General features: G+C 36.5%; 1 protein-coding gene across 1 annotated transcript in view; it reads right to left on the reverse strand.

Annotated features, from left to right (window-relative positions):
• Positions 1 to 5,543: 5,543 nt before the first annotated feature.
• skia (v-ski avian sarcoma viral oncogene homolog a) overlaps positions 5,544 to 21,410 on the reverse strand; it is a 71,365-nt gene continuing 55,498 nt past the window's right edge. The window contains exons 2-7 of the mRNA XM_067394630.1: positions 14,541 to 14,660; positions 13,911 to 14,026; positions 13,040 to 13,317; positions 11,651 to 11,979; positions 10,479 to 10,709; positions 5,544 to 9,580 (exon numbers count right to left, since the gene is read on the reverse strand). Coding sequence (XP_067250731.1) covers positions 9,383 to 9,580; positions 10,479 to 10,709; positions 11,651 to 11,979; positions 13,040 to 13,317; positions 13,911 to 14,026; positions 14,541 to 14,660 — 1,272 coding nt within the window. The 3' untranslated portion in view covers positions 5,544 to 9,382. The remainder of the gene's footprint in view (positions 9,581 to 10,478; positions 10,710 to 11,650; positions 11,980 to 13,039; positions 13,318 to 13,910; positions 14,027 to 14,540; positions 14,661 to 21,410) is intronic.

Genomic DNA, 21,410 nt, shown 5'->3' on the forward strand with positions numbered 1-21,410 from the left:
CCATGTGACGCATGGAACGCCAGACAACAGGATTCCTTTTTCAAATCTGCAGGATGATTCTTCACAGGAGCTTGTATGCATTACTGATTATAAACTGAGCAAAGAAATGCAACTAATGCTGAAGAGATGTGAAAATATGCACAAATGTGGTTTGGTGTGGTGTTTTTTTCATTTATTTGATAGAGATGAGTTTGACACACATAAGGCGGACTGGCCAAAAGAGTGATTTAAAGTGATAGTTCACCCAAAAATGAAACTTTTTCCATTTATCACCACATCATTTCAAACCTGTATGACTTTTCTCTAAACTTATTGAAAGTCGCATGAAATGCTATAGTTGTGATAGTATTTCTTCCCTATTGTGACATTTATCTTTTACTCTCTTTTTTCATGAATGAATCATTCAATGATTTATCAACCATTCAAACTATAGAATAGATTTGGTTCTTTACTACAACTCTTTCACTCAATGACTCACATATGTTCTAACAGTGGGAGGGGAAGATTATAAGTAAACAATATGAGGTTTTCTTGAAAAAAATTCTCCTTTTGTGTTTCACATAAAAAGAACAGGTTTGAAACAACATGAAGATGAGCAAATAATAACATGTTCATTTTTAAACAACTATTTCATTAATTTTAGTCATATATGTAGTATAAATGTAGTAAATATATATATATATATATATATATATATATATATATATATATATATATATATATATATATATATATATAGTATAAATCTTTTGCTTCCTATTACAGTGCCTGTTAAATAAAGAGAGAAGCTCCCACACACACACACACACATAGACAAATACAGACATACAGACACGCCACCCCCATCCCACTCCGTCTGACGCCCACGAGGCCCCCCTGCTGTGTCTTCCTCCTGTGAGCTCAGCTCTTGGTTTCTGAAGCCAGTGGGAGGCTCTTTCATCTCCATCTCACCAGCGGGCACCGCAGTGCCAGCCTGGCATAATCGGCCTGGCGCTGACATTTTAGCATCTCTTTTAGCCGGTCTGTTATTCCTCTCCACCTGATGGCTCTCTGTCTCGCTCCATCTCACTGGGTCACCAGCCCTTCAGCGGGAAAAACAATAGAAACCTGCTAATTCTGTCAGAGCTGTGGCCTAGTGCATGTGCTCCAGTCATGATGAGATTACAGATTCAAACAACTATGATATATATGGGTGTTTTACTGGTAAATGTACAGTTTTTGAAAGTGAAAAAGAACAAGAACACATGATTATATAATGCAGTCAATCTGTAAGGTGACTTTACCAAAATTCCCTGTATGACACCACATTTGATGGTTTTTCATGTAAATTATGTTTCTAACTCTTTTTTTTTTTTTCAGTTATGTACAATAGGGTTAATACGGAAGCTTGTTTTCGCAACAGAATAAAACAATAAAAAAAAATAATAATTTTCCCTCACAATTGCAAGATATAAACTCGCAATTCTGAGAAAAAAGGCAGTCTATTTTTTGCGAGTTTATATCTCGCAATTCTGACTTCTTTTCTGAGAACTGTGAAAAATTCGCAATTGTGAGTTACAAAAGTCCAATTCTGAGGAAAAAAGACTGCCTTTTTTCAGAGAATTGCTTGTTTATATCTTACAATTCCGACTTTATAACTTGCAATTGTGAGTTAGAAAGTCAGAATTGCAAGATATAAACAAGCAGTTGTCAGAAAAAAAAAAAAAGAAAAGATTTTTATTTATTTATTTTCAGGTTAAATAATTTTGTTTTAAAAATTACATTTGAATTTTTCATTTACAGGTGTTTTTAAGGGTATTATAAATATAAAGATATAGACATTGATATACATTTCATCCAAAAACTTTCAAAATCAGAAATTTGAGAGTTACAGCATGCAATTTTCAGTGAGTAGTGCCTTTTGTCTTTTTTCACTCAAAAATATCATACAAAACATCATTTTGACAATTTTTTGGTACTTTGTCCTTTTTGCTTTATCATTCTGTGTATAAATAAGTGTATAAATAATCCTATATTGCCATTTAAATCATTCTCTTTTACCTTTTTTTTTTTTTTGTTACTTTAGCCTCCAATCTCACCAAGGTTAAACTCCAAGGTTTAACCCTGAGAAACACATTGCCTTATCATGCAGTAGCTTCCACTTGTTTACGTGTTTCGCTTGACTTCAGTAACCATTGTGGCCGCTGTTTGTTTGTGTGTGGTGAAATCCAGCTCAACTTTTACACATCTCTTATTCTCAGCTTCATTTAAAACCAGCTTCCAAACCAGTGATCCCTTTAGAGTGCTTGCTGGCTTGCTATCTTTATCCTGTGAAAGCTGTAAGCCCACAGTCTCGCAGTATCTGTAACCTTACTACAGACAGGTTCTCCCAACTCACACGTTCATACACTCACAACCACAGTGGGAGTTTAATGGCTCCTAAACGTAGCCCAGAGGGGCCGCACCCTGCATACTGTGGGATGCAACAGGAAAGAGAAATGACTACTGAGGAATCACCAACTGTGGGAAACTGTTTAGTTATGTTCTTATGTTTTATCCCATTTAAAATAAAACATCTTGATTAAAATATTCTAGAGAAAATATTTATATAAAATATAAAACCCATATATATACAGACAGCAACATAGTGTGGCCCAGATCCGGCCCACATCTGGTCCGCGTGTAGATGCCGATGTGGGCCGGATCTGGGCCACACTATGTTGCTGTCAGGGATATGTTTTGAAACATTACAATTTTTTTGTATTTTGTTTACCCAGGCTGCATTTAAAGAAACTGAATTTTTCCCCAGTGATAATAGAAAAGTCAAACTTTTTTTTTTGAGAACACACACACACACACACACACACACACACACACACACACACATATATATATATATATATATACATATATGAAAAGACCTACTGCATAATAGAAATGATAATTTTATCTTTCTAAATACTAAAGAATCTCTCCCTTTAGAGACCAATCACAGCTGGATGGCCTTCAGGAGCTGGTTGGTGGGTGCTGTTCATCCACGCCTGGTGCTTGTGATGGAACCACCAAGAACACCTGGGATTTGTGCCCCGGAATTTTCCAGCTGGCTAAATTATTTAAGAGGGCTGCTGAACAACAACTATTAAAGCATCAGTCTGTAGAGCGGCCATGACCAGACCAGAGCACATGCAGGTATAAATCAAATCTCAGCTTTATCAGAAATAAATCCAGTGCTTCCCACAATAAAATGCTTTATACATATAAGAGTTGTGAATATCTGGCAGTATACAGCCTTTTCTAGGTGAAGTTAAAACAGCTGTTAACTATTAAAAGCTTTTAACCTGTGTAATATGAATCATTTGCATATGTGTGGTTGGAAGTCTTTTGGCCCAGTAGCATCCGGACAGACAGAAGAAGAACCAATAATCCAACTTCATGTTTTTAATCATTCCCTCGAGAGATTAAAGAAACTACATTTCCCACAACATCACTTAGTCTTCATCAAAATCGAGTCTGTCAGGCCAGACATCCAGTCACACACAGGGTCAACTGGAATCGACTGATGCTCATCCCCCGAGATCCACTGATTTAATAATGCCATCACTGTTCAATGACATGTTCAAAACGGAACACTTCTCCCAGCTGTCCGACTGCATGATTTTTCATTCCAACAAGAAACATCCGTCTAGTTATGGAGTGTTATTACAGAAAAGAGGGTTTAAATTCAAGTTAAGACAAACTGTATTAGCAAATTTACATAAACCAAATTAAATAGTGCTAATGAATAATTTTTTTTATTTTAATTATTTTATTCTAGTAATTATAATAATATTGTATAATTCAGATGTGTCTGTTTTATGGACAAAATATTTTAAATCAGTTAAGAATTTTTCATTGCAAAATAATGAAATTATATTAATCATATTAATGATTATTTAATTACTAATATATTAATTAATGTATTTATTTATTTGCAGTTGTGAGATATATACAGTATACACAGTGCTCAGCATAAATGAGTACAACCCCTTTGGAAAGTAACATTTTTAACAATATCTCAAAGAACACAAAAACAATTTCCAAAATGTTGACAAGACTAAGTTTTATATAACATCTGTTTAACTTATAACATGAAAGTAAGGTTAATAATATAACTTAGAGAACACAATTTTCAGTTTTACTCAAATTAGGTTGATGCAAAAATGAGTACACCCCACTGAAAGTCTCTGGAGCAAAGCTAAATTTTAGACTACAAATGTCTAATTTAACAAGAATTCAACCACAGGTGAATCTAATTATTCATTACACAGGTGTCCAGCAGACAGATGACTATAAAAGGGTGTTTAAACACCTTCCCATTTCATGCTGTCAGTAATGGCACTACATGGAAGAGAAATGTCACAAGACCTGAGAAAGAAAATAATTTCTTTACACCAGAAAGGTGAAGAAGATCAAGAAGATCAGCAAAGCTTTACTTATCAGTCAGAATACTGTAGCAAAAGTGGTACAAAAATTTAAAAAAGGATGTCCTGGGGTGCGTTTCCTGACACCATCGAGTCAACTATGGCCGTAAGTCCCATTGAACTCTATTGGTAATGACAGAACTTGCGACCATAGTTCGCTTTGGGAAACGCACCACAGGCCGTCCACGGAAGTTAACACCTCGACAGGAGCATCTTCTGATGAGAAGGGTTGAATAAAATCGGCATGTAAGTTCACTGCAGTTATCTAAAGAAGTAGAAAGCCAAACTGGGGTGACTATTTCTGAATTTTTTGAAATTGTTTTTGTGTTCATTGAGATATTGTTTAAAATGTTACACACACATATATATATCTGGTATAAAATCTGGTTTTGTTATACTTCAGAGTGTTTCAGTTTGATAAAAGGAATTTTTTTTCCCCTCTATTCACATAATGTACTTGATCTTAAAGGTATGAGGTACTACAGCCTGTTGAATTAATAAGCAGCATTATTCATTGATCATATTCATTGCCTCATACAAGCCGCTATACTTCCATCAATGATAAAAGTGCTACATTAGATCTTCATTTCACCTGTAAAGCAGGAGCCACAAGATGTAGAAAAAAACAGGACCAACTAAACAGATTTTCTTTGCAGGATCAAAACATATGCCACAGAAAGAATATTGCTCAGGAATTCATATTATTCAATTAAGGTATGTCTAGAGACACTTCTAAGTGTGAAAAGGGTAATTCTGTCATAACAACTCTGAATGCTTGCTATGGTAATATGACAATGGTGATATGTTTGTTCCTGGTGGAATACATCTGCTACGCTGCAGCTGCTGTTGCTTATTGCTGCTGCAGAGCAAGTACAGGACTTGCCACTGCCAATACATAAACGACACGCTACTGTGAGCAAGTAAGATATGCTGCTGCTTTGCAATATAGCATACATGAATTACCTGAAGCAGATCTATACAGGTGGAGCTGGGGAAGGAGGAGGGTTTCTGAAAGTGCGCTGCAACCGCTACAGCAAATGCTGTGCCATCTAGAGTTTCATGACAGAACTTTGTATTTCTTTCAAAGAAAACGAAATAAAGATGCTGAAATGACAAACAGAACAAAAGACTTCTGGACAAACAACTTTATTTCTGATTATGGGTCTATACACTGTACATCCTGACACTGCAGTATATAAGCCGAACTACTTTCAACTCTAATCTCATAGAGCTCTCTATCTTACATTATAGTCCTTGTGAGGGGAGAGGGGAGGTCTAAGAGGGAAAAATTGGCCAGATCCAGGTGTATAAGTGGCATCAGTAGAAGAAGAAAGCATACATTAATCTCTTACATAAAAATAATTTCAAGAGTTGCAAAGTTTATATATTGTTATAGCAGCAGTGAAGGGCTAATATGATATCGGCATGGGAAAAAAAGAAAACAGATTGTTAAAACAAGAATCTGAATGTCTGATTCAACCAGAACTGATGTATTTGATATTTAGTTGAACGTAACAAAACATTGATAACTGAAAAAAAGAAAGGCATTTACCATAAAGATTCTACTGAACATTGCTATCATTCTTTGTAGCACAAAAAAGGGAAAAAAAGCAGACTGAATATGCTTGCATTGGGAATACAACCTTTGAAATAATTGTTTTTAAAACATTTTCTTTCTTTTTGTTTTTAAAAACACAACATAAAATATAACAACTATTATGTAAGGTTTTTTTTTCTCATTCTGAAAAAAAGAAAAAAAGTAACACAATATACATTTATGATACAGTTTTTGTAAAATGAAAAGAAAACAGCTATATACATTGGTGAATTTGTACTTTCGTCATCAGACTGGCTAATCCTGCTCATTTATCAGTGATGTTATGTCATTATTGCTGTGTTTTAGCTTTTTTGTTAGCAAAAATGGCTCTTTTAGAAAAAAATCCACATTTTTTGTTTTATATTGGGAGCAAAGGAGCCTCTGTGATCAATTTCTCCCTTTTTCATAGAAAACCGTGAACAAAGTAAACTACACATATGAATTTGCGTGTAAAAACAACTACAAAACAACCTCATCTGAAATAATTTTTTTAGTTTTTTTATTCATTTCTTTTTTTTTGGTCTGTAAAAATGCACAGCCTCTCGCTACCGTTAAGACACTGAGCTTCCTTTAGACCCCCGTTTAGTTTCTTCACCGTAGCCTGCGATGTACAGGTCAAGGCATTTCATATCATATTTCAAAGGCTCTTTTTACAGCTATAGCAAAAGTAACCTCTTAAATATATTTTTTATTCCTTAAAAACAGAGAAAGAAAAGAGTTTATTTATCCTGACGTACATTTAAAAGCTATCTTAGTATAAGATTTAAATTCTTTACCAGTGGCAATTCGAGCATTAAATTCTGCTATGCATTTTTCTTTTATTTAATTATTCATCGATTTCTGATGAAGAAAAAACATCAAAGGAATACTGACAAACTGGCATCTAATAAGCTGCGGCTGCTCTTAAGCAATGATAGTCAAGTTCGTTCTGGCAAAATGGGGTGAGCAAAAGAGTGCAAAAACAAAAAATGCACCACAGAGCTCCCCCCCCCAAATGACAGTGCAAATGGGACGGCCCGCTTTCATCATCTGACTGCTGTCTGAAGCGGTTCAATGCACCTTACAGACGGTCACCGTGGAAGCGAGCTCAATAATTGTTCCTCTTCTGGAACCCCAAGGGCCCAAAGACAGGCACTTGAGGGTCACCAGCATTGCATATGCACATAAGGTTTGTATTTAGCCCAAGAGTAATGCCGTTAATGTTGCGTTTAAGATTGTTAAGAGCTGAAATTTATTGTTAAGAGGGTTTCGTTTTCCTTTGTAGTTAAAAACAAGATTAAAATTGCTTTATATTGCATAACATAATCAAAAATTACATATACGGTTTTAATGCCCAATAATGAATATATGAACGGCAGACTTTATCTTTTTCTTTTAAATTCCATGCATATGAAAGAAATTACATAAGCTTGCTATTGAAAGAAGGAACATAAGCAATAAAATATTCACACAATCTGAAAAAAACATCCGTTATAACAACAACATCAACAACAAAATGAAAAGAGCCAAAACGTAACATACATTCTGATTGCATTGTACCCAATGTATATAAATCACTTATAAAATATATGTATTTTCAACAAATTTATCTCAGCTAAGTGTGTGAGATCTTAAAGATGCATTTATTAGACCATCTAGACTTTCGTTTATTCATCCATCCATCCATCCTCGTCTTTGTTTGTACACAGTAATACGCTCTTGCTCACAGCTGAGAGGAGCACCTGCATTGATATTTAGACTCCCTTTTACCAATGCTAGACAATTTGTATGTCCTATTAGTTCTGAACGGCTTTAAATTTGATTCGGAAATGTTGAAATCCTGTAGGAATCCAGGACAGTAACAATAACACTTTAGCAACGATTATAATCATATATCGATAACTATGATAAATGTTGAATCAAAGTCAGATCGAGGGGATGGCAGTGTGCGCCATCCACGTTTCAGCAAGCAAGCATGTAGAACCTTTTTTTTTTTTTTCATTCTTGCGGTTTTATTTACAATAGTTTGTCTTAAACACATGATTACATTGCATTTATTAGAATGGCATATAATTAACAAAATGTTTATTTCAATTTTATACTTAGCAATACTAAAAACTCTCTGAGATAAATGTGTGGGAGAGTGTGGGAGCGTAATGCATTTAGACAGTATTTTGTAATGACAAAGTGCGATTCATTATTGTAAAGTTAAAAAACAAAGCGAAAAGAAAAAAGAAACATTTTCATATTTACATATTATAATTTACTTAAAAAGAACAATTTGTGGTTCTTGATCACATGACACCTCCTGCCCTAGAAGCCGTATGTTTTATGCATTTAGTTTATTCCTAAAAAAAAATGGCCACCCACAATCGTGAGCCGGGCCAGTTGTAAGCACCTCAGCCCACGGAGAAGCTGTACGCGTGTGTGACGAGAAGAAAACCCAAACAGTCATGGAGAGCAAGAGCCACAAACCTCCAATTGCACACTGACCGTGATCTTAAGATCCGCCGACAGGTTTTGACCAGCACGGGTGGCGTATCACACGACAGTAATTTGTTTGCCATAAAAAGAAAGTGCTCATGGCTTGATCATAACACTTACTTGAATACAAGTATCTCTCCCTTTCAACAGGGCTGAACTTCTTCACCTCTAGCTCTCCAAAGCCCTTCAACGCTCTCCTGACCAGTATCTCTTTAACATTGTTTAAGATACAAGTGTGTGTAACCATTTGTCTCCATGGCTTTTTTAACCAGCATGATGTATGTACATGTAAAAGAGGGGTCAATTTGAGGCTCTGATAAGGCTCACTAACAAGTCTTTTAAATAGCTTATTATGAAGTGATTTTCACCATACTTCCTCAGAACGAGTGAGGAAACCGGAATTTCTGATGGGACGATGAAGATGTTGAGTCCTTGTCTCTTCAATAACAATGCGGGGTGGACAGCATGCTGTTCAGGTCATCATAAAAATCGCCGTGTAAAATTTTTCATCGTATCACCAATTTGTTTGTCATAGAAAAGTCTTCATTTCAAAATGTATTCAGTTTCAGGCACAGTTAGCTTTTGTGCTATTGGCTTCTTCCTTTCCGAATGGACTTTTGCATTTTCTTGTTTTTCTTATTCTTCTTTTTTTTTCCGTCTGGTTGGAGGCGAGGTGCATTTTCAGTGCTCTCAAAAGTAAAACATTTTCTAGAACGTGTCTAAATTCCCTCAAAAAACGTTCAGGATACCTCCGGTTTTGCGCTGGCTAAGAGGCAGATGGGCGGGGCTCACCCGCATGCTAGTTGACATGATTGGGCGGTTGGTGCTGTCAATCAGGGCGGTGTTGATGTGGATTGGGCGGAGTCAAGAGATAGAGAGAGGATTAGTTGTTGGAGTCTTTGGCGGGTGGGGGTGGTGCGTCTGTGCCGTTCTTGCTGGGGCTTTTGGGCCACAGCTGTTCCTGTAGCTCCTTGACCACTCTCTCCAGGTGCTCCCGTGCCTCCCGCTCCTGCATCAGATCGGCCCTCAGCTGCTCTCGGTCTGCCTCGGCATGCTGCAACTTTACTTGCAGATCCTCAATCTGAAAATACAGCAAGTAAAGATGATAAAAGATGAATAAAGTGGCCACAAATTTCCAATGAATCACGTAGAGTGACAAAATGCTACAGCGCTGTCTTTAGTCACATCATATTGCACAGTTTATTAAAAAAATGTATTCTCTCGTGAGAAAGATTTGTTATTTTAGTAATATTTATATACTATAATGGTATTTATTAATATTTAGAATTTTCAGTTATTTTAATTTTGGCAATTTTGTTATGTGCTTTTTATATATATAAATATTTTTTTAGCTTTATTTTTATTTTAGTTTTAGATTTTACTTCTAATTAGTAGTTTTTCATCTAATATTTAACTTGCAATCTCATAAACATAAATTATATCAGCTGATATTGATAGTTTTAGATTTAAATAGTATCAATGTAGCTACATTTTGCTACGCTACACTTGTAGCTTTTAGTGTAGCTAACAACTTTTTCAAAAAGGAAGCATGATTGTAGTTACTAACAGCGACATACAAATACACAAACAATGCCAGACAAACATCTCAGTGATGTCTCTCTCTTGTTTAGTCTGTAGCACACATCCCTGACAGGAAGTTACCCGGTTTCCTTCTGAGAAATGAAACGTATCTCATCAGACTTGCAGGACCACACCCAGTCTGAGAGTTCATTTGAAAGTGTGTGTGGGTGGGGTGTCATGTTGCATCAATCTAAGCATACTTTATATTACTCTTCATTAAACAGTCACTTATTTATCCAAAGCCACTTCCAGTACATTTATAGCACAGGGACAGTCACCAATGAGTGGTTTAGTGCTTTGCTCAAAGTCGTAATAGTTCCGAATCACACCTTTGAACCCACAACCTTTCGGTTACTAGCCTAGATTTTAAAACATTACAGGGATGTGATCGAACTAACCTGTGCAGAGTACTTGGCTCGGAGACGGCCAGCCTCACAGCCCTTGTCGCACACTCGTAGCTGTCTGGCCTGCTCCAGCTCTCTCTTCAGCCGTATGCGCGACTCGTTGGCCTCTCGCATCTTCCTCTCGCTTTCGGCACGCAGGCGTTCGATCTCCTTGCGCAGGTTCCTCTTGGCCTCAGTCGCCTCACGGAGCTTCTCCTTCTTAGCAACGCGAAGAAACTCCAGCTCCTGTGGAAGGCATGGGAATAAACTGATGATTATTCACTCTTTTAATGAACATGTGATGATATATATAGTATATAAGAAATAAAAGGCTTATTTATGAAACATAATGGATGTGTAAATCACAAATCCATTAATAGGTCAATTTTCCCACCTAATGCAAGAATTTACATAAGAATGGTTTTACAAAATGGTCTACACTTCTTTAGCACACTAGGGTGTGTTTGAGTCATACTTGAACACAAAATTCTCTGAATTCATCAAGAATGGCGTTGCACTACATAGTTGAAAAGGAGTAACACCCTTTTCAGTTTTATTTATCTGGTTGATCATGTGGATGAAACATGAGTGAAATAAAAAAGTTTGACTACTTCTAGAACAATTTAGTGCTGTGAGTTTCAGTTGTAATACCTTAAAAAGTTGATTTTGCTCTCATTTGCTCTATCTATCTATCTATCTATCTATCTATCTATCTATCTATCTATCTATCTATCTATCTATCTATCTATCTATCTATCTATCTATCTATCTATCTATCATATAGTTATATGTAAAATATAATAATAATGATAACAATAATATAATAATGATCCCATTGATGAGGTCAAAATAAATTATAATTATGATATCAAATGATAAATGATTACATCTAAAATTAATAAACTTACTATTAATGAAAATTATATATAAGTACATAATATATATATATATTTAAAATATAACTATATATAGATATTAAAAGCTTCAACATCACATAAATGACTTTTGTCCCCACCCAAAGCTGAAATGAAACCTCCTGTGTGCTGATGTGTAAATCCATTCTTACGTAAATTGTTGCATTAAATTCAAAGTTACAATTTACTTAAGAATGGATTTATAAATGATTTTCCAAGAAACCAACCCAAAAACCATTTGCTTTTCATGTTTCATAAATAATGTGTCTGTACCTGCTGCAGGCTCCGTTTGGCCTGTAAGGCGGATCCAAGCTTCTCTTCCTGTTTTACCCTCATCTTCACTATCTCGTGTAGAAACTTCTCCTTTGACTCTTTTGAGTCCAGGCCACTGTCCAGTGCCTGCCTCAGCGTCTCCAGCTCCGACTCCAGGTTCGTCATGGCGTGGCCCTCCCCTCCAGACACTAGGGGGCCCTCAGGGGGCCCGCTGGCTGGCGTAAGGACTGCTGGTAAGTTGGCTCCGGGGCCGGAGGGAGAGCTCAAGTCTTTAGCAGAGCTCGAGGATGTAAAAGATGGGGAGGAGAGTGAGGAAAGTGATGAGGTGACTGGGAAAAAAAAAACAACAGAAGAGGTTTTGAGTGGTTGATCAGACTACGTGGGTTTCATTAATTCACATGTCGGCAGAAAAAGGATTGTTTTTTCAAGCACCTGTCAAATACACAAGACATGCTTTAAAATGAGCCATAAAGGATGAGGAACTAAAGAACCCTCATTGATTTTCTGCCGCATTCACACAAGAGCTGTTACCGTTCTAATCCACCTCTCTCCAGAGCGCTCAAGGTTGACTGAAAATGAACTGTGCGCAAATGAAGTGTGAACGAAATATTAATGTATTTAAACGAGCACTTTTGTTTCACAACACACCGACATAATTGGGTGTCGCAGTTGCATTTCTAAAACACTCCTCAAATACATTAAAGGAATGTGAGATTCTTTCATTAATTTAAAAGAATTTTGACTAGTCCCGCAGTTTGTAAAAACTTGAGCAAGGCATTTCAGAGAGTTTAAAAGCAGTAAAGCACATTTTTTCTCAAAGCAGATAAATTCCTTTGGACGAAATGTGTTATTTATCTGTTATCTGTTAGTTTAGTGGTGGCCTAACTGGTAAAGGTGGATGAATCTCTGGAATCTCCTTGTGTATACTGTGTGAAAGTTATTTGGTTTTTTGACTTACATGTACATGAGTGACAGTAAGAAAATGCGTTTGTACAGACAAGGTTTGTAAATGATCTAATCACACTAGTCTCATACTAACACCAATTGTGGCTTTACTTTCTAAACTGTGTGTATTTTGCCCAATAGATTTCTATTGTGATTGCATAACTATAAAAGCAATTTCTGATAATTTTCTGATATCACATACTGCATTAATCTATATAAATTACATACTGTTATTTGTATAAAAACAGTATTTTTGTGGAAATACAACTGTGAAATTCTGATTTTGGTGTCTTATTGTTATCAATGTTGAATACAATTGTGCCGATTAATATTTTCTGTGATATTATGCCACGTATGCTGTCAATAAAGCTCGACTTGCTTTGAATCTGGAACATTCCTTTAATGATGTGGAGCAACAGTGACAGGGCACGACACTGTACTCACATTCTTCGCGGCTCTCCACTTCCACCTCCACGTCAGAGTCTCGTTCCTCCTGAGAGGGCGGCAAGGGCTTACTGGCAGTGGCCGAGGGGCAGGGTTGTGGGCTAGGGTGGGTGTCACCCGTCAGCCGCCTCTTCCTCCCACTTCTGGCGCCTTCGCTTTCCGCCCCATGCGGGTGTGAGCTGCTGGGGGCAGAAGGAGAGGCCTGTCCTCCTTTCTGGAGGGGCGTCAGAGCTACATTTGGGGCCACGGCGCTCTCCAGGCTCTTGTAGTTGTAGAAGCTGCAGAAGAGAATTCGGAGTGAGTAAGTGTGTGACTGCTTGTGTCCTGGCGTTACCTAACAAAAGCGTATGGGTGATTTAGAAGTGAATAATCCAAACCAAATGGCAGGTTGACAGGAAAAAAGCATCTCTGCAACCCACATTTGAAGGGTGGGGAGAGAACAACAACTGTTGCAAGCGGTTTCAGAGAAACTGAACTGGGCTCGATATGGTGACTCACCCAAGCCCTCTCTAGTTATGATGGTAAAGCTAAAACCACATGTATCTAAGCAAACAACAGCCAACAAGATTGCATCATTGTCCTCTGTACAGAAGATCCAAATCTTCTGCTGATTTGCTTTAGAAAAACCGCAGCCTAGCCTGACTAACAAGCTGGTTTCATACTGGTTTCCCACAAATCAACATATACACACCCTTTCTTAAGATTACTGTTACAATCTTTGAGCGCTGAGAAGATTTTTTGCATTGCAGCAAAAATATTGTATAAACTGAAATGATTTTGTTGAACTGAACAACTGAAATCATATGATGAAGAGTATTGACCAGAATCAAGTATTTTCGAGTGCCATGTAATATTTGTTGTTATTGCTTACCTGTCACGTAACATGCTAGCAGGTCTGCCGGCTCCCTCCTTATCGCCAACAGAGATGTTAGGAGACCATGGCCTGAAGGCAGACGGTCTCTGTCTGGGCTGTATGCAGTTGAGCCCCTGCAGCATGACAGAGAGAAGTTAACAGACGTCAGTTGTGTTACATACAGTATTTCCACAGTAGAGAACACAATCAATGCATTCCAGCAGAGAACAGAGACCATCTGCAAAAAACATTATTTGAGAAATACTTGCTGAAAATCTCTCACATTTAACAGAGAAAGAAGCTTGAAGAATGACCAGCAGCACAAGTACACCGAGGTCACTGTGTCTGCTTGAAATCGGAGAACTGTGCTAGCCTATTTGCAGACTCTCTTCATTTTAGGAGAATTGATTTTTTACAAAAGAACATCAGTTATTTTGGGTTGAGATCTTGTTTCAGAAGAATTTGATTCTCTGTGGCAAGAAAACAGTTGCTTGGCTCCAAAAATCTCTCCAGGAATGGCCAAGATTCGTAAACAAGCTCGTATATTATTAATGCATAGATAAATATATATATATATATTTATCTGAACTCTGTATTCTCATACAACTAAACGCATGTATCCACTGACAGAAAAAAAAGCTTAGTAACCTTATTGGCTGATGCAGAGAGGGATCGTAGCCAATCGGGTTGCTTGTCTTTGTCTCCAGAGGGCGACTGTGCTGGAAAGTCATCGTGTTTGGACTTCTTGGCAGGAATGGGATCAGACGCCTAGAGAGGGAGAAAAAGAAAGCCAAAGAGAAGGAAACGATGAGTGTTGCTCAATATGAAGAAAAATGAACTCATCATCATTCTGATTTGTTACATTTAATGTTTCTGCATTCGGTTCAGTGCGCACTGTACCGCCTAGTCAGGCGTTCTGATGCCCTACAGCCCTCGAAAAACTACAGTACAGTAGTAGTAGGATCGATGCGAGCAGTCGCCCACATTAAATGAGAGCCGCACTAGAGGGTGTCTATCACCTCAGACAGAACTGTGAACTGCAGGAGACAGGTGCAAAGGGAACGTATCTGAGGACTAAAACTGCGAACATTAAATTTAGTATGAGTGTTCACACTATGTGAGACTGCATGCACGTGTGTGTGTGTGTGTGTGTGTGTGTGCCGGAAGGAAAAGGTCCGTTGTATTGCTCGGATGCTTAATAGGCTGACAGAGCCATCTGCTTTTATGTTGCCAAATGAAAACTCGAGTGCAAATACACGTCAAAGCAGTATTTGTTTAGTTTTGTCACTAATGTTTGTGCGATGACCTCACTCCTGCTGGATTCCTCACTGACTGCAGTATAATCCCTAAAATACACTGACCTTCCTTTTCTACACACTCATTTACTCCAGAAAACCTGCGGTGTGCACCACCCACACATTTCCCGCTTATTAACACAAACCGCAGACGTTTAAATGCTAAAATAATGCAGAGCGACTGGACAAGCGGTATCAGCCTCCGGCTATAAATCTGCGCCAACTTAGTCTGGTGGACTTCGAGAGCCTGTGAGAGCTATTTTCGAGTAGAGCTCCTCGTGGGAATGTGAGAGAAACCTAACTGACAAACTGCAGCGTCCCGGCCTAGTGCCCTAACTGGCCCCAGCAGCAGGGGCTTCTGGGTAAGATGCTTCCAACTGGGTTGCACAGTGTCTGGCGGGATTGACACAGTTAGCCAATCATACGCTGAGAGAGCTGCATGTTAAAGTCTCTTTTCTTGCAGTCACAAATGCAAAATATTGTGTTTTTGAACTAATGCAGTAGGGGAGTCAATTACTTGCAGAGTGAAAAGAGAGTCATTCACGCAAAAGAACGCGCTGATGGCCCGGCGCTGTTTGCATACATGAACGATTGCATCACGTATGACCTCATTCGGCAGGCCGGTCTGCTTGGGCGTGGTGAATTTCCAGCTGCAGAGCATGATTATCTGACCTCGAATGCAGTCACTTGCCACGTGCCTGTGTTTATTCATGGATCAGACCTCTGACATAAAGGCACCAAATCTGGGAGATCTTCCCTAATCTGGGCTAGACGAAAATAATCGGCATCCTATTCCATCTCTTACACAGGGTGATTACATACTAGAACAAATATATAATATATATTATAATATATAATTTATATTAATTATGTATATATATATATTAATATATATATATATATATATATATATATATATATACACACACATACACACGTGTGATTGTAAAAAAATCAATAAAAAAATCAATAAAAAAGTCTACATAATTCATATATTTTTTAATATATATACTGAATTATACATTTCCATATATAAATATTTATATATTTTATAAATAGGTATATACTTTAATATTATTACTACTAAAGGAATTATGCTGACTTTATTTTTATTTGTTTATGTTTTACAATCACAAAAAACAACAATAATACTGTTTTGTGATTGTAAAAAATTAAATAAAAGTCTACAAATCATATATATATATATATATATATATATATATATATATATATATATATATATATATATATATATATATATATATATATATATATATATATATAATGCATACATATATATATATAAATAATAGATATATACTTTATTATTATCACTACTATCTGAGTTATGTGGACTTTTATTAACAATAATGTTGTTTTTTGTGATTGTAAAAAATAAAAATCAATAAAATGTCTACATAATTCATTCATATATATATATATATATATATATATATATATATATATATATATATATATATATATATATATATATATAATTAAATGCATATAAATAGTGTATATTATATATAAAAAAATATATATATATATAAAAAAAATATATATATATATATATATATATATATATATATATATATATATATATATATATATATATATATGTGAATTATATGTTATTATGTGTGTGAAACAAAACTGAATGGTTTTAAATGCTAAAAATAAATTTAGGTATCACAACATTAAAATGTGCAATTAAATGCCCGATATTGACCAATAATAACAATAAAATGCAATAACAATATATCTCTACTTGTGCCACAAAACCCCTATTGTAATGAATAGATAACACCATTCTAGACTCCATTAAGCACCCTTATAAGACCATGCCAACTGCAGACAGTCAGATGACCACAGTCAGGCCACACCACAGGACAGAGGAAATGACCTATAAATAACATCCTTGTAGCTGTTCTTTAGTCTGTCTTCCAGTGGGACCCTCTGAGGTCCTTCTAAAGCACATCAGCCCACACCAGCACTCTGACACTGACTGGACAGCCTGTGGAGTCACTTCACTCAGATCATTCTCTCTCTCTCTCTCTGGGCTTGATTCGACAGCCTGCAGGGCGAACCAGACCACAGAGCATTGGGAGTTGAGAAGACAGGACAAATAGATGAAAAGGAGAACCCAAGATTGACATTTAATAGTGGACTACAACCTGACAGTCACTACAGTATGGACTTGAAGAAGGGCTGAGAGCGGCATTTAAAACAGGGCCAGAGAAATCTTTTAATACTGACTTTGTATATCAGAGTTTCTGTCTATCAGTCTGTCATTTTCACAGTCGTTGCTTCCTCTTTCTTTCATCTGATGGGTGGCAAAGTGGCCTAGTTTCAATGACCCGCCCTTTTAAATTGTTCCCCAGCTTCACATCAACCAATGTTATTACGGGTACAAAAATGGCACCAACCCATGCAGCATCTTAGTGTGTGTGTGTTTGTGTTGAATGTGACAGAAAGTATGCTACAGACAGACATCCAAAGCACTGTGAGACATGCAGACAGGAAATCACACCTCTTGATAGGAAGCAGGACGCAGCAGCATGCGAGAGACGTACTTAGATATGAGCTCAGCTCTAAAAAAACTGCACAAATACGTTATCTCCTTTTTGTCTTTCTAAGGAATCTAACACTTTGCTTTCATCGTGCTATCTTTAGAATGTAAGACAGTGCATAGACGCCTTCAAATTGACTGAATATGATACACAGACACACTTAAAAACAGGAGTACACAGGATGGACAAGTTTCTGCAAAGCAGTTTAAAACTGCAGGTGTCTGAGGAAGGGCGGGGTGACACACACACACACACACACACACACACACACATTCTGCCTTGCACATTGGTGTGAGAATGGAAGAAAGGTTTTTGCTCGAAGGTTTTTTGTCGCTCGCTTGAGGGATGACAAAGGAAATGTGTTTCGAAGGGCTGAACACCCACACAAATGCTCAACTCTTGCTACATTACACACAATTAGCCTACTAAACTAACTAACTGAGTTGCTAAAACAACTCTCCTGTCTAGTCATCCTCATAATGCCACCCCTCCCCGTCTAGTCCTGTGTTTCCTGTGACACAGATTGCAGGATTTCCCTCCTAAACAAGCAATTGCATTCCAAACAAACATAACTGACAGAAACTTCCCGATGTGACGCTGGCAATGTAAACATCTTCCTAGGGTCACTGTGATATTGCTTTTAAATAAAGACATGAATTACTGTGATTTTACCACAGGTAAAGAGCATTTTTATGCACAGCATGAAGCTTATTTTTGTATTAATGTTAATTATAATAATTAAAATGTATGTATATATATTAATAATAATATTAACATCAATGAACATTAATAGTTTTCTTTTTTAACTAATTTTTAGGCATTTTTGTGAAGACTAAGAAAAATATTCATTTTGATGCTAATATTAATATTTCTTAGGTTTTATGTTGTGTATAAAATAATCAAATATATATTATTCATAATTAATCATGTTAATATTAGTATTAATATTCAAAATGAAGAACTGAACTATTCAAGTAATATATTTAATTATAAAAAATATAGGACATTTTAATATTATTTTTACACATAATAATAATTAGCAGTAATAGAAATATTAATAATACTGACAAATTAATTTTAATAATCTGTTTTTAGTAATACTTTTATACACAATGAAGCCTAAGAAAACTATTAAAATTAATATTGACATTAATATTTTTCTTATACGCTTCATGTTGGGTCTAAAAATTAATCATAACATATTATCATTAATAATTAATAATATTAATATTTGTATTAATATTCAAAACAAACAAGTGAACTATTCAAGTAATACAGTTCATTACACACACACACACACACACACAAAAAAGATACAAATGGCACTTTTATTATTTTAAAATAATTTTCTTAACATTTTTAATTTCTCAAATTAAATAAATAAGAAATAAAATGTATCAAGACTGCTCATCCAATCAGACTTTAGAGTGATGATTACATTAATTCAAATCGCAAATGTTGTGGCTACCGAGCCGTGTTTTGTTCCCGTGTCTGTGAAGTTCTCCACAGACAGGTTTGATTGATGAATGTTTCTATGTAACTGTGAGACAGGTTGAGACCGTTTTTTTAGAAGCTTGTGTGACAAGCTTGTATGTCCACGCAAGTGTGAACGCCAAAAGAGCAAACCAGTTTTGTGTGAGCGTCAGTGTGTGTAAGCGATACTCCACCCTCTCTCTGACCTGAACATGGCCTCCCCCTTGAGCTAAGCTACAGGCCTCAGCCGGAAGGGAGGAACTTCCTGTAAAACTAACAGAGCGCAGCTCTCCCTCTCTCCCTGCATCTCTTGCAGTCTTCAAATGGGTTGTCATATTTCTCACCAGCCAGTGACCACAGAAACCTAAAGCGTACAGGTGTCAGACTGAACACAATCTACATGGTCCACTTTGTTGCATCGGAGAACATTTTTGTTTACACATCCGTGCTAAAAGAGATGATCAAAAGTGATATCTCACATGTAACTTCAGTTAGAAAGCTTGATAATTCTAGGCATGAACTTTCTTTGCTACAAGCATCTCAAAGACGTATGTGAACGTATTTGGGGTATACAGATCCTGTCGTGCAATTCAAGGTTCTTCCTAAAGGAATATGGTTCGACTGGTGGTAAACACGTGTTGTCCTCTGAGAAATCTGGGTTTGGGGAGGTGGAGGTGTAAAGTGAAACTGTGAAATGAGTTGTTTTCTCTCTCATGTGTTGAGCATGTGAGACCTGCACTCTGGGCCAGTACCCAGCTCATTAGGAACGGGCGTCTGTACACAACACTGCTAGACAAAACACCTCCCTTACTATGCTAACACACACATACAGATGTCTCACTTTCCCCAGACTATCAGATGCTTGGCTATCATGTTGTGAGACTTTTGTGACACTTACCTGTAGATTTAATCTACAAAGTGTTCACACAGAATCCAGTTTCAAATAGGAATGAGGAAGGGGAAATTATGACAGTGTTTCTATTGTTAACAAAAACTATTAAAAATAGTTTTCGTTAACTTAAATAAAGCTAATTATTAATTCAATAAAATTTATATTAGATGAAAAACGTAAATGAAAATTGGAAACGTTTCTTTGGCAACTAACTGAAATACATTTTAAGTGCTAAAATTACTAAAACTAAAACTGAAATAAAAATTAATTAAAGCTACAAAGAAATATAAAAAATAAGCATGACGGAAACAAAATTAAAAAACTTGAATTAAAATGAAAATGAAAACTAATAATTAAAAATAAATTTTGCTAAATCAAAAAAATATTGTAATAGTATATAAACAAACATTAATTAAAAATGTAAATATTTAATAATTAAAAATAAGACAAAATAAGCATGTAAGACTAACAAATAAAAAATATTTGTAAAAATATTTTTAAATAAATTAAATGATTAAATCATTCATACTAATATTATTAATTAATTAATTCTTTTTTATGTAAAAAATAAAGATTATTTAATAAAATAAGTTTATTATTTATATTATTCATTTATTGTTAAAACATCTGTATTAGAAATGATTAATAAATAATTATTAATTTTTTTTGTTTGACCGCATTCAAATGTCAAAAATCTGAACAGGCAATGGGCAGAACGACACATAATGTCTGGGCTATTTTTAGCACTCAGATTGCATGGTGGTTAGAAGTCTTTCGCTGTACATTGTCGGACAAAGATCTCGGCAGAGGACTCAGGCCTGTCATTAGTGTCTGTGGTGTGTGTGTGTTGAGGTTGGACTTCCAGGAAGAGTCCAGCGACTCCAGACATAACAAGGCCGCACAACACTCACAAGTGCACCACAATAAGGCAAGGCAACTAAATAAGAACCATCTCCTGCAATCGCACAAGCAGGGTCCAGCACGGACTCCGTTTCCAAACTCAAAACCACAGAGCAGCACACAAACGCCGCCGCACACACGAAACCACATCAAAAGTGAGCCGTTCTGTGCAGCTGCTTGCTTGCATATTCAACTAGAAACACGCACACACACACATAAACCTGGTGTTTTCTAAACTTGGTCACACCAGAGAGGAGGGATAGGGTTCCACTTCCTCTCCAAATTTGCTTTGGCAACGGCTTGTGTGGGAACGCAGTAGACCCTGTTCCCTTCGGACACATAGGGGGCAAATCCTTAGTTCAGGAAAGACGGTACATGTCCTGCT

Source organism: Chanodichthys erythropterus, chromosome 9, assembly GCF_024489055.1.
Source record: "Chanodichthys erythropterus isolate Z2021 chromosome 9, ASM2448905v1, whole genome shotgun sequence".
Lineage (NCBI taxonomy): Eukaryota > Metazoa > Chordata > Actinopteri > Cypriniformes > Xenocyprididae > Chanodichthys > Chanodichthys erythropterus.